The 17,641-nt window shown below is 40.3% G+C and overlaps 1 protein-coding gene across 2 annotated transcripts; it reads left to right on the plus strand.

Annotated features, from left to right (window-relative positions):
• Positions 1–5,427: 5,427 nt before the first annotated feature.
• On the plus strand, positions 5,428–14,550 carry LOC148066203 (protein sprouty homolog 3). 2 transcript variants are annotated; one of them, XM_087807930.1, is made up of 2 exons: positions 5,428–5,806; positions 11,289–14,550. In XM_087807930.1, the coding sequence occupies exon 2, from the start codon at positions 11,363–11,365 to the stop codon at positions 12,275–12,277; it is 915 nt and encodes a 304-aa protein (XP_087664056.1). In that variant the 5' UTR covers positions 5,428–5,806; positions 11,289–11,362; the 3' UTR covers positions 12,278–14,550. The 2 variants fall into 2 exon arrangements, with proteins under 2 accessions (XP_087664056.1, XP_087664057.1); XM_087807931.1 differs by lacking the exon at positions 5,428–5,806 and adding an exon at positions 6,775–6,937.
• The last annotated feature ends 3,091 nt before the right edge of the window (positions 14,551–17,641 follow it).

Raw genomic sequence — 17,641 nt, forward strand, 5'->3', positions numbered from 1 at the left:
GACAGTTTCCTTCTTCTTTTCCAATTGAATGAAGCTGGTCACGAGTTCACTCTGGCGCCCCCTGCTGGATTTCCAGAAGTCAAACAAGATTTTGATCATTTAAAGAAGCTCTTTAAGAGTTAAAAACATTTCGAGAAGTATCAAATGATTTTGAAAACTTAAAAAAGGTCTACAAAATTAAAATTATATAAATAATAATAATAATCGCATGTTAATATTTAGTCTAAAAAATATAATGTATGTCGTTTTAATGCTAATGTAATTAATTAATTAATTAATTTCTTAATAACATATTCATATTTAGATTTAATTTCCAAAATGTACATTAAAAAAACAACACAGATATTATAATACAGACAATATCTTGTGTTCATTTTTATTTATGTATTAATAACATGTTAATTTTTAGTTTTAATATTCAAGGTTGTTAAAATAAATAAATGCAGATTTATAGTGTTAATGTTCAGTAACAGATTAATATCTGGATATTTTTATCACACATCATCCTGATTCTTTTTCACTATAAGAATCAATCTTATTAATGTTAATATAAGTAAAACATAAAATCGAGTTCATCATAAAAACTTCCTCAGACAAGTCACAATAAACAGGAAATGGTTTATACTGTAGCCATGAGCACCAGCTTCCCTGTCTTAAAATTCAAAGTATTAAATGTTAAATATTGCTCTGGTTTCTCCTCATCTTTTTGAGAACTATTAATCAGCATTTATGTAAACAGATATTAATTTCCAGAGTAAAATAATTCAGCATTGTTGTCTAATAAAAGTGTGTAACAGTGTAATACATGGAGAAGTATTCACTTGTATTTTTATTTAAACAATCTGTGCAATTTAACGACGTCTCAAATTACAAACTTGCGGAAATATTCGAGAAGCTTTGAGGTTTATCAACAAGTTGAAAAGCTGAAGAGCCCAGCAGAGGGCGCTGTCTGCTTCATCTCAGGTTCTGGTTTGGACCAGAATGAGGTCACCCCAGACCCGCAGGCCTCGGATCAGCTGCTCACTGTCTCATGTGGGACCTCCATGGACTCGGAGCCGCAGTGGAACCAAGAATAAATAATTTTGACCATTTAAAAAAGATTTTTTCAAGATTTTTTTTTTTTCCACATAATATTTTGTCTCTTTGCTCCTGTCATTTGGTTTAACCCATCTCTATTTAACCCATACATTGACCCGTTCACCCAGATTCTTAAACATGAAATAGCATTAAATGAAAACAAATAAATAATAATAATAGTAAAATAAGAAATATAATATAAACATATGAAATCCAAGGGTGTCTCCATCTTTTGACCGGGTTTAACCTTAACCTAAAAAACAAAAGGCAGATGTTAACCAGTCACTGACTAGTTGCCACCATCACTGAGTGACCTGCTCAGTGTCATCCGTGTGTCGGGGGGGCAGCGGGGCGCACCGAGTGACCTGCCGAGTGTTGCTGCGTAACGAAGTTAGACCGTAAGAGATACTGTAGATTGCGAGCGTATAGAAAAAGCTTCTCGTCCATATCTGCCTCTCCTTTAATGTCTGGCCTCTGGATTGTCTCACTTAATTGTATCTCCTCATCTCCAGATCCATCCATCAGACTCTCTCTCTCTCCCCCTCCTCACCCTTCCTCCCCCACCTCTCTCCTTTGATGAGTGAGTGAACGGCTGAGTGAGCGGGTGAGTGTGGGCACCGCCGCTGATGCACTCCTGGTCATTAATAAAACTTTCATACACAGTCAGGAAATGCATTTGAGCTCCGGTGGCCGAGCTTCTCTCAGACACACAGGAAATGGGCGCTTGGCCGACGGCCAATCCTGCTATTTCAGGGGTTTTGTCCGGAGCCAATCAAGCCGGGCCTGGTCAGTTAATGGACCAGTGGTTCTCCTCGCAACGGGCCGGACGTGAGCGTCGGTTCAGTAGGTGTGTGTGAGAGACTCTGAGCAATGATGCTGCGATGATGAGGGAAGATGTTTCAGGAGAGTTGAAGCATTAAGACTCAAGAAAGATTGATATCGAAGCTAGAATTCAAGAAGCCTGTTCTACATGAACCATAACCAGTTCAAATGTTTACAACATTTAACATTATAATCAACTAGCAAAGATATCAGAAGTTAAAAAGAGCTCCAGAAGGAAAAAACAAAAAAAAATGATCTCCAGAAGTTTAAGAAGATCTCCAGAAGATAAAAAAGGTCTCCAAAAGTTTAAAGGATCTCCAGAAGTTTAATAGATCTCCAGAAGATAAAAAGATCTCCAGAAGCAAAAAAAAATCTCCAGAAGTTAAAACATATCCATAAGTTAAAAAAGATATCAAGTAGTTAAAAAGATCTCTAGAAGTTTAAATGATCTCCAGAAGTTTAAGAAGATCTCTAGAAGATAAAAAAGGTCTCCAAAAGTTTAAAGGATCTCCAGAAGTGTAATAGATGTCCAGAAGATTAAAAAGATCTCCAGAAGCAAAACAAATCTCCATAAGTTAAAAAAGATCTCCAGTAGTTAAAAGGATCTCGAAAAGTTTAAAGGATCTCCAGAAGTTTAATAGATGGCCAGAAGATAAAAAGATCTCCAGAAATATAAAGATCTCCAGAAGTTTAACAAGATCTCCAGAAGATACAAAAAGATCTTGAGGATTTAAAAAGATCTCCAGAAGTTAAAAAAGATCTCCAAAAGTTTAAAGGATCTCCAGAAGTTTAATAGATCTCCAGAAGACAAAAAGATCTCCAAAAGTTTAAAGGATCTCCAGAAGTTTAATAGATCTCCAGAAGATAAAAAGATCTCCAAAAGTTTAAAGGATCTCCAGAAGTTGAATAGATCTCTAGAAGATAACAATATATCCAGAAGTTAAAAAGTTACTCATGCTTCTTAAAGCTAAGAAGGGGACACCCTGGAAAGACAGCCAAGTACACAACTTTACTCAAGATACACAGCTTTGTGGCGACGACAACTGGAGCACGATTGGTTGATTACATGTCACATGGATGACTTTGTTTCCATCTGAACCAAACTAGAGAACTAACAAGTTCTCCATTATTTCTACTTTTGTTATTAAAAACAAAGCAATTTAACATTTCACATATTTTGAAACAAGAAAATAAATAAACTAATAAAAAAAATATATAGTAAAATAATATTTATGTTATTTTGTGTAAAATATAACAAAGAAACTCAATAGAAAACACTTTATGAAGTAAACTTATGACGTCATCATTTCTATTCTTGAGGGCCGCATTAATGCAGTGGGAGGTCCACATGTGGCCCCCGAACGTTAAACGTCTCTGCGCTACACAACACTCGCACATTCGACTACACACACATTGGACTACACACACATGTGACAAAGTTGTATCTTCAAGTCCTCGTGATCCTAAGATCATCTGATGTTCCTCCACGCCAGATAAAAGCTCACAGGAAGAGACGTGTGTGTTGGTGTGTGTCTTTGTGTGTGTGTGTGTGTGTGTGTTTGTGTGTGTTTGTGTGATGCTCACGAGAGATGCTGTAATGAGTTGTGTAAGCCGACACCGGCGGCTCGATGGGTGGGACGACGCCACAAACTCCAGCAGCAGATAGTGACTGCAGCACAATGACACACACACACATGTACACACGCACACACACACACACACACGCACACACACACACATGCAAAGTGGAGCGCCGGCAGAAACAAATGACTTTGTCAGCTGTGTGTTGTTAACCAGGCCAGTTGACATTGATCCCGCTGTGACCCAGAACATCCTCCTGATCCTCCACAACTAACATTTGGCCTGCAGCTCCACGGCTGCACACTTCCTGGACCCAGTTGATGGACATGGATCTGATCAGTTCTGGTGGCTCAGTGGTTCACGTCAGTGGTTCACATCACTTGTTTCGGTCCATCTCCACCTCCACACGAGCACGAGGACTTTGTCTGACACACAATGAAATATTCTTAAAAACACTGTAAGATCATGACGAGGCTTCATCGCAGTCACTGTTGTTACTTTCTGGACATGATCTGCTCGACCGAGTTTAACACGTGCAACTGTTATGTTGGGCAGTATTATTAGTAGTCAGTACTTTAGATGATACTATAGATTTATACTCTATAAATACTATAGATTTATAATACAATAGATGTATACTCTATAAATAGTATAGATTTATAATACTATAGATTTATACTCTATAAATACTATAGATTTATAATAATATAGATTTATACTCTATAAGTACTATATATTTATAATACTATGGATTTATACTCTATAAATACTATAGATTGATACTCTATAAATACTATAGATTTATAATACTATAGATTTATACTCTATACATACTATAAAAACTACAAATGTTAACTCTCTAAATACTTTGAATACTATAGATTTATACTCTATATATTCTATAGATTTATACTCTATAAATACTATAATCTTATACTCTTTAAATACTATAGATTTATACTCTATAAATACTGTAGATTGATACTTCTTAACTACTATAGATTTATACTCTATACATACTATAGATTTATACTCTATAAATACTATAGATTTATAATACTATAGATTTATACTCTATAAATACTATAGATTTATACTCTATACATACTATAAATACTATAGATGTTTACGCTCTAAATATTATAAATACTATAGATTTATACTCTATACATACTGTAGATTGATACTTCTTAACTACTATAGATTTATACCCTATAAATACTATAGATTTATACTCTATAAATACTATAGATTTATACTCTATAAATACTATAATTGTATACTCTTTAAATACTATAGACAAAAAATAAATCTTGACAAATACTCAGTTATGAAAAAAAAAGAATCTTAACAAAAATACGATGTTGACAAAAAAATAATCTTTATAAAAAAATCCATCTTGACTAAAATGTAATCTCGAAAGAAAACCAATCTAAGCAAAACAATCTTGATAAAGAAAAATACAAGAGATAAAATAGGAATAAACATGTTACAATCCAGCAAGTTGGACTCATGGTCAGGCTTAAAATTATTCTTTCTGTTTAAATGTTTGGAACTTAAAAGGGTTTGTGGTCAACATTTTAATGGTCTCCACCCATCATTAGATGAAATTGGTCATTAAGATTTTGACTTTTCAGTCACTTCAGGGGTTACTTATGAACGTAAAAACCTACAATATTTATTATGAATGAGAAGCAAAAAGACTCATGAATCTCGTCTGAATATCATAATGAATGAGCTTCTGACTTCTGCAGTGTCACGTTCATAAAGGAATCAGTGATGAGAGACAGAGGCGGGAGAGAGAGAGAGAGCGAGAGAGAGAGAGAGAAAGAGAGAGAGAGGGAGGAAGGAAGGAGGAGTGTTTGTTGTAGGGCAGAGAGAAAGTGCTCCAGCTCTCGCTCATTCATCTCTCTGGAAGAAGAGAGAACGCTTCAGCAGGAAAAAAAACATTCCTCTGAGAGAACTTGTGCTCACAGGTCTCTCCAGGAGCAGCTTCACTGAACTGCTGGTGACCATCAGGAGGCGACGAGGAAGCAGTTGACCTCAGGACAGGATCCGAGGACTCCTGGACGAGCTCCGGGAAGAGGAGGAGTGAGAGGAGGAGGCGCCTCCTGCTGACAGAGAGCATCCTCCCTGTCCTTCCCCACAGCCAACATCACCCTGGAGGGATTTCACACGACCGGCTTCGCCCCAAACTTTGTGGATCCAAAGTTTTTCAAGTAGCGAATCCAGGCCCCCCTCCCCCCCACACCAACGCCCCCAAGAGTTGTTCAGGAGGATTTCCAGGGACGAGCCGGCACCAGAATGGATCTCCCACCGATCAGAGGTGAGAAGCTGATCTATGGTTCCCCAACAGGAGCGACTCAAGCATCTGTGACCTCCTAAAATCTTTTACTGTCACTTCTTTTTCAGAGTAATATTCCATCGTTACTACTAAGAGTCAAGATCAAACTTATGGTTATAGTTTCTAACCTTCAACCACCCTATTGTATTACAGTAAGTACATTATGTTAGATTTAAATAAATATTATTCATGTTATGGCTCCGACTGAATTGCGGAATTTTTCAAAAATGTAACTTTGTGAAGATTTTAATACGTTGAATATATTTTTGGTGAAAAACATTAAATTATTATTAAATATGAATTGATTTATTTAAGTGTGTCCTTTTTTTTAAATCCTATTTTACTTAAAATAAACTTGTATTTCAGTATAAAGTTCATTTAATCTCCAAAATAATTACATCGAAAGCTCCAAACTAATATTCTTAATCCCATAATAGCTCTTGAAAATCATCAAGCGAGCGTCATGACGACACTTCAGCTCGTTTTGTGTGTTTTTAATTGTTTATTTATTAAGTTTTTATATCGTTTATTAAACCTCAGATACATTTATTAGAGTAATATTAAAAACTTCATGATTAATGCAAAAATGTGGTTGTTGCCATGTTAACTCTGTGTGTGTGTGTGTGTGTGTGTGTGTGTGTGTGTGTGTGTGTGTGTGTGTGTGTGTGTGTGTGTGTGTGTGTGTGATGAGGACATGTGGGATTGATTGTCCTCAAGGTCGGATGTAGAATGTCGATACCCATCTCCGCTGGGGTGGTGAGCGTGGAGGGGGTGGATGAGCAGATGATGGTAGGGACGAGGGAGAGGGTGAGGGTGGGGGGGTGTTAGATGGAGGGATTGACCAGGGATGGACGGTGGAAAAGGGAGGAGGGCAGCACGTGTTGGCAGATGAATGATGGAGTGATGAATGGATGTTGAGAGGAAGGGAAGTGGGGGAGGAGGAAGGAGGGGGGGGGGGTGATGGAGGTGGAAGTTTTTAATGCCGCAGAAGACGAGCTAATGTGTTGAGTGCTCAGTTCAGCCACAAACTTCGGAGCAACTTCAGGAACTAATGGGAAACTTGACTCTGGCTGCATCGTGGCGTTCCGTCTCCTCCTCGCCGGTGCCGGTCAGGTGATGACTTTAACGATTCAGAACATCTCTTAACCGAGGTTCAAAGAGTTTGTATCCCGAGGCTTGAAGAAATGACTATTTGATTGACAGGTGTCATTCTCCTCCCACCATTAAATAGAAGCAAAGGTTTTTTTGTTCAATGTTGCAACAAGGTAGAGAAAGTAAACTGAGATTTGACAAATATTTAAAAAATCTGTTTTAAATTCTAACATTTTTCTATTGATGGTAAAAAAAAAGTTTATTCAAGATTTCTTCATGGTTTTACTTCAGTTTGAAGTAGTTGAGTAGTTTCAATTTTTCCACTGTTGCTTTTTCTGCTCAGATCTTCTTCCACACACAAGTTACAGTCATTTTTTTAAATTTTGACGATGGGTTCAAAAGGTTAAATCTCTCCTGTTTAAACTGCTTCTTCACTTGAGGCTCAAAATGACAGACATGAACCGATTAAGTTGAATTTTTTTCTTCTTTTCGGGACTTCTTCCTAAGGGCCAAAAAGGCCAAAAATGATTTGTTATTATTAATATTTGTGCTACAAAAAAAACTTCAATAGGCTTTTTTTTTTTCTACATCCAAGGAAGGTGTTAAACTTAATGAAAACTTTAAAAAGTTGTTTAGCATTTAGCAGCTTCCCCGTCATTTTTTGGGAAGTTCCTATTTGTTTTATACGTTTGAAGACTTAAAGAAAACGTAGTCACACTTTCTGAGTCGTTCTCTTGATTTTAGCAAAACATCTTCTGGCAAAAAGAGTGATTAAAGGAACTATTTTTCACAAGACTTTCTTAAGATGACAATTCTTCTAGATATTAGCATTTAGCTCGACAGTGTAGCAATTTTTATTGGACCAAAAAGTTAAAAAAACACATCTTATGTTTGGACTGTTAATGTTTGTCGACTCACGGGTCAAATTTAAAAGAAAATAAAGTTTCCTAAATCTGTTAAAAAAGAGAAAACTGCTCTGGGGCTCACTTCCTGATTCTGATTCTATCTCTCTCTCCATCGCTTCTCCTTCCTCCACTCGCTCTTGCGCCTGGACTTGCTGGTCTGCAGTGTCTATTTCAGTCTTTCCGTTGGGTTCAGATTCAGCACATCCGGTATCTCATCCCGTTTATTGTCATTCAATCCCACCGAGCTCCCGGAGGACACTCGAGGAGGGAGGCCCCCAGGTCTTAGTGCCGGACGTCCCGGGGATCGGTCACAACTCAAAACTCAAAAAGACAAACTTTCCACCACAACATTCAAATTCTAAATCTATTGATTTAGAATCGTAAGGATAGCTTTTCTTCTACAGCGCCACACACGGGCCCTACATGAGTACTTCAACCTATTTGTCTCTCTGTTTTTAAAACCATCTGTTATAAGTTCTGGTTCATAAGTCCAAATAAGATCCAAGTCTCGGCCCTTTTTAGCAAGTCGGAGAGATTTCTATCTTTATCTACAACATCCTGATCAAGTCAAACAATAGCCCTTGAACACACCGAAAGGTACCTTCGTCAACTTCTCCAAACTTTGTTTGTATTTCACGTCGTATATTTGTTTTTTATCAACACGGTCCGACAAAAGTTGAGAAGAATATCAACCTGAATTGAATCTTTGTGTTAAAGATCGTAATTTGCAATGCAAATACCCCCCCCCCCCCCTCACACCACAACATAAAGATACTGTCACATTATTTGGTTCCAAAAGGGAAGTGGACACAAGTCCAGTTGTTGAAGCTACATTTGGTTTTTCTTATCTGTGAAATAAGGGGAAGTCAAAAGCTGCATAACATTAATGTCAAAAGCTGTAGTTACAAAGACAGTTTTGCATTTACCTTCTTCTTCAATCTTCTACTCGCCCTTTTTCCGCCTTCTTTAAATTGGATACACGCCAGAAGATTCTGCCACAAAAAGATATAAATGTTTGTATCTCTTGTCAACCCTGTCGTTGTTACTGACTTAGATACTTGCATACTGATGTTATTTTAGCCAGCTAATTAAGAAAAAAAAAAGAAAAAGAAAAAGTTTCCTGACATGTTTTTCACCCAAACAACAGAAAACCAAATGTTTGGTTTTTTCTGTTGTTTAACTTTTGCTAACGTTAGCATGCTAGCTTTTAAAAACAAAATTAACTATCAAACTCGGAACTTGAGATGACGTCACTTTAGGTTATTAAACGATAATGACTTATAATAATCCACAATGGCTTTTTCCAATATAGCTATGTACAAAACACATTTATTTACTTGTATATGCTATTATCATTATAATAATTTCCTACACAAATGACTTTTGTCTCATTAGATATAACTATGAAATGAATATTTCAATTAAAAAGACAAAAGGATATTATTCTATTAAGGAAGAGTTTCTTTTTTGGTCAATGCCAATTTAAGATCAATTATAAAAGATACATTACTAACTTCTAAGATAAGTTAAAATGTTCATGGGTTTTAACTCAATTAAAATGTAACATGGTTTAAATAATGTTGTTTGGAAACAAATAATAATAAAAACAAAGATATGCTGTATAAAACCCGGGATGAAGACGAACACAAAGCATTAAACAGTATTAAAATTGAAGGAATGGAAAGGTCGAGACGTTCTTGAATGAAGGGGAAAGGAAAGAAAGAAGCTGAAGGACAGGAAGGAGAGCGATGAAGGGATGGAGGGGAGATAGAGAGGAGGGGTGAATGAACAGGAAGGAGGGATAGGACAAACCCTCCTCATTCCGAGGCAAAGGGTCACTGCAGTCAGTTTTTAAATAACCCGGAACGATGATGTCACCGTCCAGGGAATCGCTGTTTATTAAAGTCCTTCTCAGAGGGTCGGGTCTGGTCAAGTTTGTTCCAGGAGCGACCAAAGAAATGTCCCTTCAATCCTTTCAATTGTATCTTTTATTATCTTTCTTATTATTTTTTTAGTGGTTAAGTGTTAAAATGAAATCGCCTCTCTAAACAGAATTCATTGAATTTGCAACAAGTGTATTAAAGTTTCCTCTGATCAACAACAAAGTTTTGTTTCAATTATTACCCTTAGTTAATATAATTTAACAGGTATAATCAAATAACAAGTTAAGTTTTTTAAACATTTATTTTTGTGGACTCATATCTGTGTCGCTTTTAGTCGAACTAACCACGGAGATGTGAAGTTGACAAAGTCTGCAAGTGTGTCCTCGCAGCACTGAGATAAAGAAGTGTGTGAGCGCCTTCACACCCCCGCCTCTGTGTGTCCATCCATCTCACAGTTGGAGGCTTCACCGATACTCCCCGAGCTCCGAGGTCCTTCCTCAGGTTTCCTCTGCAAACAGCAGCTCCATAACTGACTCGCTGCTCCACCTCGATTCATGGACGAAAACAGGAGAAATACCTCCGTGAATATGAAGTCCTGGGTTGTCTTGTGACGAACGCACTCTTTTACAAAATGCTCTACTTGTGACGGACTAACATACCTTTGATATATAAAGATCTTTTGGTATTTGTTCTAAATTCTGATACATTTTATTCACTGTATCCACCGGTTTCCTTGCAGACTTGCCCAGGGCAAAATGTCACACCCATGCTGCACCTCCACTTTCCCATTTCAATCTGGGAACAAACCTTTGTGTTCACATCTCAGATTTTGAAGCAAAAGCCGACTTTGATCCAGGTCTGACCAAGCAGAGCGGAAGGCACCTCAGAGATTCCTGCCATCCTCGACACAAATTGAGGTTCCACTTTTAAAAGTATTTCACTTGTGCGGTGAAGACGAACAGAAGTCAAAAATATGAAGTCAAACTTTGGTCAGATGTAGCAGAAGAGAACGTCTATTATGTCACGAAGCGCTCTTGATTCAGCTTTCATCATAGAAAGTCACATCCCTCTCATCCATCTCCCCCCCTGTTCCCAGCCTGATTCACTAAATAAAACACTTGTTTCCCTTTCGGCCATGTTGGGTCACGCGGGTTCATTCTCACATTTGCTGGAGGAATCCACAGTGAGGGCAGTCTTCAATGAAGTATTGAAGTATACTGTATCTGAATGAATGTGTTCTTTATTTGAAGCTTTTTTTTTCACTTTAGATTCATTCAGTCGGCATTAATCTAAACATAATAGTCACATGACGAGTGACTATTCTAGGAAAACAAGGCACGAGATATGTGGAGTGAAGATGATGCTTTTCTAGGCTTAGTACATAAATCGTACTTGATTGTCAATTCTGCCAAAAACTGTCTTTAATTGAAACACTTTTCTTGAAATTTAAGAAAGTTTTCTTTTATTTCAGAAACTTTAGACCCGTTGAAATATCCTATAAAGCTTGGTCAAGGTCTACATTAAAATCAGTGTCACACCTTTTTATCTCCGATCTCACCTAACAGGACAATCTTGTCTCCACAGATTTGCCTGATGTCCCTTGAACATCCCGCTTCAGCCTCCGCCTGCTGCCTTGTTACCCAGCCTGGCCTGCCAGGATGGAACCCACTCATTCCTTCAGGGTGGAGCTGGATAGCCTGGACCTCTCGCAGGGCCAAGTGCTATCCCTAGAGCAAATACGTGCCATCAGAGCCAACAATGACTATGTTGACCGGCCTGTGGCACTGGAACCTGCGACCCAGTCTGGAGTATTTTATGCCCATGAAGACCGGTTTCCTCAAGGAATATATTCCCACTACCCCCAGGCTTCCTTTCAATCTGCCCTGCCCCGCAGCCAAAGTCAGCAGCAGCATGATCACCTGTCCCATGTAAGGCGTTCCAGTACCATAAGCTCATCTATCTCTCGGACAAGTGCCACATCAGACCAGAGACTTCTCGCTGGATTGACTCCGTCGCAGTCTGGCCTAGCTTCAGTAGTTCGCTCTCAACCAAAAGGAGAACTAAAGCCATCCTTGAGTAAGGGTCTGGTGGAGGAAGAGGCTGAGCTGGGCCTTCACCTTTTCATCTGTGAGCGGTGTGGTCGTTGTAAGTGCCAAGACTGCTGCACTCCACGCCGCCTTCCAACCTGCTGGGCCTGTGGTGAGCGCTGCCTGTGCTCAGCCGAGACTGTTGTGGAGTATTGTACCTGCTTGTGCTGCGTGAAAGCCCTCTTCTACCACTGCTCCTGTCAGGAAGACGAGGATAACTGTGCTGACCGACCATGCTCCTGCGCCTCATCCCATGCTTTTGCTCGCTGGGGGACCATGAGCTTACTGGCATTCTGCTTGCCCTGCCTCTGGTGCTACCCCCCAGCCAGGCTGTGCCTTGCCATGTACCAGTGTGCCCATGACCGAGCTACACGTCCAGGCTGCAGGTGCAGCAACACTAACACTGTTTGTCGCAAGATCTCTGCCTCCAACCCCAATGCCGGTCACGCCACCATCCATAGCAAATCTGTGGAGAAGTCGCTATGACAGGCCTAGATGGGGATCAGAGGGTCTCCTCTATGCTGTCGCCAATCAGCACCAGGGCTTAAAAAATGTTTGTGACATACCTACAAACCGTCAGTCCCCCTGTGTCGCTATTCGTCCCCGGATCAGGAGGGACCAAAGCTTTAATGTGCCTGATGGAAAAGTTTGGCTTTGGCACAAGACAAGGATCACCTTTCTCTGCCTTCTGTAGTGTAATCAGGACAATCCAGATCTATTTATTTATTCTTACACTTCCTTTCAATTTACCCTTTGCAAATAATGCACAGAGCGCATAGATGGGCAACAAACCAAATCAGGGAGGAAAGATGCCTTTGGCGACATGTGTGTCCCCAAGAATCAGAGCACGGCATCAAACAGACACTTCCACTAAGACATTGACAAGAACAGATAAGCAAACGTCTCTGGTGGTTATCTGACTGCAACTTGTAACGTCAATACCATTGTTGACCAAAAATGGACCGTCCACTGTGCTAGCAGGTGGAATCACTATGATATTAAGCTGATTTGTAAAAACACTGTGAGGTAGACGCAAAAGCAGCAAAGAGTTTAAACCAGAAAGAGGGTGCATTCTGACTGTGTGTGTGTTTGTGTGTCCATCCTCTCACTGAACAAACCTGTGTATGTAGGACTGTGTGTGTGTTGTTTTGTCGGCAGAAGAAGCCTCCTTTGTCTTATTTTTAGCAGTGGAGTCCTGGTGGTGTTCTGGTCAGGTTTCCTCTTCAAGTCAGTCTGTCGCCGTCCTCATCCAGCTTCCTTTTACCCCTCCTCCTCCTCCACCGACTTTCCTCGTCCACTTAGCTCTTCCAGCAAACTAACCCATCAATGTCTCACTCCGGTCAAGAATATACCGATTTACTCCCAATAAAGCCAAAAAATAGACGGCTGAAAATGCGAGATAATAGTAATTCGTTTGTTTAAATTGAACTGCTACCAAAGTTATACATTGAAGAATACCTTTCTTAACAAAGTGTGCACAACCAAACCGTTAGGATAACAAACATTTGTCACTGTATTTTGTCTCAGCGACTGGTTGTTTTAATTCTAGTCTACCAGAGGTTTCCACCACTTGCCCGGCAGTGCAGTTTCTATAGCGTCTCAGAAGTCTTGCAGTCATTTTGCAATGGACAGCACTAGAGACTGTGACACTGGACTCCGGGAGACCGCCTCAGTTACTTGTAGGAACTGAGGTTAGCTTAAAAGATCACATGGAAGTAGTTAGCATTAGCGACAAGGAAGGTCTGGACGCGCACAAACTTCTGCATTTGACTTTGTAGCGACACTGAAACACTAAGTTAGCTGATATGCTAATTACAACAAAAGCCCCTTAAGTCCATCTCAAGACCCTTTGTAGCACTTGTCCTTTATTTTCTGCCTAAAACAAAGCTACATAGTTATGCTGCAGAAGTCGCGTCATTCCCTTTCCGCCCTGCCTCGCCTGCCTCTCCTCTTACGCTTAGCAAGACTAAAAGCCTTCAGCTCCGGGTCCACCGAGAGTTGATCAAACAGGCAATTAGCTTCATGATAGCTCTTAATGGGCTGGAGAAGGATGCAGGCGGGAAGGGAAGGGAGGTGGGGAAGGGGGGAGGCAGGATGAGTGGCATTGTGGTGTTTGACAGATGGGAGGAAGAGGAAGGTGAGGTCGGATGAAGGAAATTGATGAAGTCGCTATTAGGTAGATTGAGAAGAAACGAAAACTTTTATTTCTGATTCACTTCCTGTGTGTGCATGTTTGTCGGCGTGTGTGTGTTTTGAGTCGAGATACAAAAAGCACAGATTCACACTCGCTCAAGTTACGTTGCTCTATTTTTATATGTAAATACAGACGATCTTTATTTTACTCTGTTGTGTTTGATTGAGATGGAAGACGTCGTTCACCCTCACCAGGACACCCAAATATTGCATTATGGTTCGGTTTCGTAAAAGATGGCAGATGCATCATGGGACGGTGGCTACGTCGTCGCTCGTTTGTTATCGTCTTGCTAACGACCCAGACATGAGCAAACGATCGCCCAAGATGGTCACGACTTCACGCCCGATCTCAGATGTTTCGGAAGAGTTTCAGAGGAATATATTTAGAGGTTTATTAAAGATGCTGTCACTGCTTCACACGTATTTATTTGAATGTTTTTCGCTCACGGAGATGATGGATATTTATTTTACTGCTGGCGTTTGACCTCTGGCTGTGTGGGTTCATGTGTGGCTGCTGCTGCCCTCCTGGCTAACGGTGATCCAATAAAGGAGATTCAAAACTTAAACCTGTCTTCTCTGTTTATTCTCTCGATGATCCACCCCTTTAGTGAGTTTCAGGTCATTATTTCAGGCTCTCGATGGCTCGACCAATCAGGAGTCTAGTTTAAAGCTATAATAGTAGTGTTAGAAATTAGAAAATTATAGGGTTTTGTTGACAAACAGACGACGACATCATCACACGTCTAGAAATCTGGGCGAAGTCAAAGCCGAGTTTTCTAAATGAGAGACCTTCTCTCCGTCGCCCACTCCCTCGCTGCAGTCCGCTCATTAATAAGTCATGGAGGTGGGGTCACTCTAATGGCTTCCCAGAGCTGTGTGTGTGTGTGTGTGTGTGTGTGTGTGAGAGAGAGAGAGTGTGTCTGTGTGTGCGGTACATGCTAAAGGAGGTGAGCGATTATTAGAGGAATACTTCTCTGTGTGTAAAAACACTTTCCATTCACAAGTGCATTAAAGTTGAGCTCTTAGTATACAGAATAACACACACACACATGCACACACATGCACACACATGCACACACCTACACACAGAACGCACACACACACATGCACACACAGACACACAACCTTTGGCACTGAAGTTGATTGAATAGAAGGGAACAAACAACACTTCAAAGTACAAACATTCATTTATTTATCATCCTCCACTTAAGACAGGCTAGCCAGGGTAAAAGGGTGGAAGGGAGTTGTGGGACGAATCCCCTCGCTCTTCGTTCCGTACCGAGAGCCTCGGATCGAATCATCCCTGATAAAAGGGGTCGAGACAAACAACTCACACACGGAGATACGGCTGCACTTTCTGTCGGATGCTAACTGCTAACATGCCGCTGACCCACAAACAGTAATGCAACACATGGTAACACAACATGGTAAACTACACACAAACAGACAAATTATCTATAAGATGACACACTAAAAGTTGGACACACATTCCTTTTTAAACACATTGATTTGATACACAACTATTAAACTGTTTTTTTGTTTGCTAATTTTCCAATCACAGAAAAAAAACGCACACTGAAACACACATCCAAGTATACACACACAAGCAATGATTAAAGGCACATCGCACACAGGACAAAACACAGGAAAACACAAACACACAAACACAACATGCATGTTAAATAAGCTCATATCTCTATAGCAATACACAATATGCACACAACTTACACATTCACTAGTTTAGTTGCATATACACAAACAAGGACACACACTGATGTCAGTTTTGTGTGACAGTGTTGTCGCTTGATTATGTCATCAAGCTTGTCATGTGTCACTCATCCTGCTGAAGTGCCCTGGAGCCAAAGTTCTCCTCACCCCTGGAGTGGATGTGACCCCAAAACCTTTTGTCCACGTTCTTCACATCCATCGCAGTGAACCACAGGAGTGTGTGTGTGTGTCTGTGTGAGGTGTGTGCGTATGTGTGTGTGTGTGTGTATCATCTGTGTAAACACTGAGGAATGCCTCCGGGTCATGATTGACAGCTGTATGGCTGCGTGACAGACAGCTGCTATTGTTCAGAGTTGTGAGTTTGACTCCCGGAGTGCATCAGGGCAGTGATCGCACACGTGAGAGAGTCGGGGGTCCGACATGGTGCCGGCAGGGAGGGAGGATCCCCGGGGTCCGGTCCTCCTGCCACCCACTGGCAGAACCTAGAGGTCAGAGGTCAAGACTGTTAGTGGCATCTTGTTGTCACTGAAGAGCTGTGTGCGTATAAGTGTGGTATGTGTATCTAAGTGTGTGTTCCTATGTATGGTGTGGTGTGTGTGTCTCTGTAAGTTTGTATTTCTATGTTCATGTTTCTATGTGTGTCTCGATATGCGTGTGTTGGGTGTGTGTCTACTGTATATGTGATGTGTGTGTATGTGTGTGTATATATGTGAGTGTGTTGTGTGTGCGTGTGTGTCTTAGACAACGCCAAAAAACACAGATGTTTAACTAGACATCGACAAAAATGCGAATCAAAACTAACAACACCTTCAATAACAAACAAAACAGAACACAAAAACACAAAAACAAACAAAGGCAGAAACACAATATCATTCATCGAAACCACACTTAAATTCACACCTGACCACAGTGAAACAAACACAAGCAGAATTCTTCAACGAAACACAAAATATGTCAAAATGTATTAAAGTACACAAGAACATCAAAACACAATCTAAACGCACATGCATAAACACACACAAAAACATCAATACACAACATAAACGCACATGCATAAACACACACAAAAACATCAATACACAACATAAATGCACGTGCATAAACACACACAAAAACATCAATACACAACATAAATGCACATGCATGAACACACACAGAAACATCAATACACAACATAAATTCACATGCATAAACACACACAGGAACATCAATACACAACATAAATGCACATGCATGAACACACACAGGAACACCAATACACAACATATATTCACATGCATAAACACACACAGGAACATCATTACACAACATAAATGCACATGCATACACACACACACAGGAACACCAATACACAACATAAATTCACATGCATAAACACACACAGGAACATCAATACACAACATAAATGCACATGCATACACACATACAAGAACAATAAAACAGCAGAGAAGGAAAAGGAGAATGAAGAAGAGGAGGAGGATGAAGAAGAGGAAGAGGATGAAGAAGAGGAGGATGAAGAAGAGGAGGAGGATGAAAAGGAGGAGGAGGATGAAGAAGAGGAGGAGGATGAAGAGGAGGGGAAAAGAGGAGGGAGATGAAGAAGAGGAGGATGAAGATAAGGAGGAGGATGAAGAAAAGGAGGAAGATGAAGAGGAGGAGGAGGAGGAGGAGGAGGAGGAGGAGGAGGAGGAAGATGAAGAGGAGGAGGAGAAGAAGGAGGAGAAGGAGGAGGAGGAGGATGAAGAGAAAGAGATGGAGGAGAAGGAGGATAAAGAGAAAGAGATGGAGGAGAAGGAGGATGAAGAGAAAGAGGAGGAGGAGAAGGAGGATGAAGAGAAAGAGGAGGAGGAGGGTGGGAATGTTGTCTGCAGGGGTTAAGAGGTCAGCAGTGGTTTTAACTCACTTCCTGTCTCTGTGGCTGGATGACGA

Source organism: Callionymus lyra, chromosome 14, assembly GCF_982586985.1.
Source record: "Callionymus lyra chromosome 14, fCalLyr1.hap1.1, whole genome shotgun sequence".
NCBI lineage: Eukaryota > Metazoa > Chordata > Actinopteri > Syngnathiformes > Callionymidae > Callionymus > Callionymus lyra.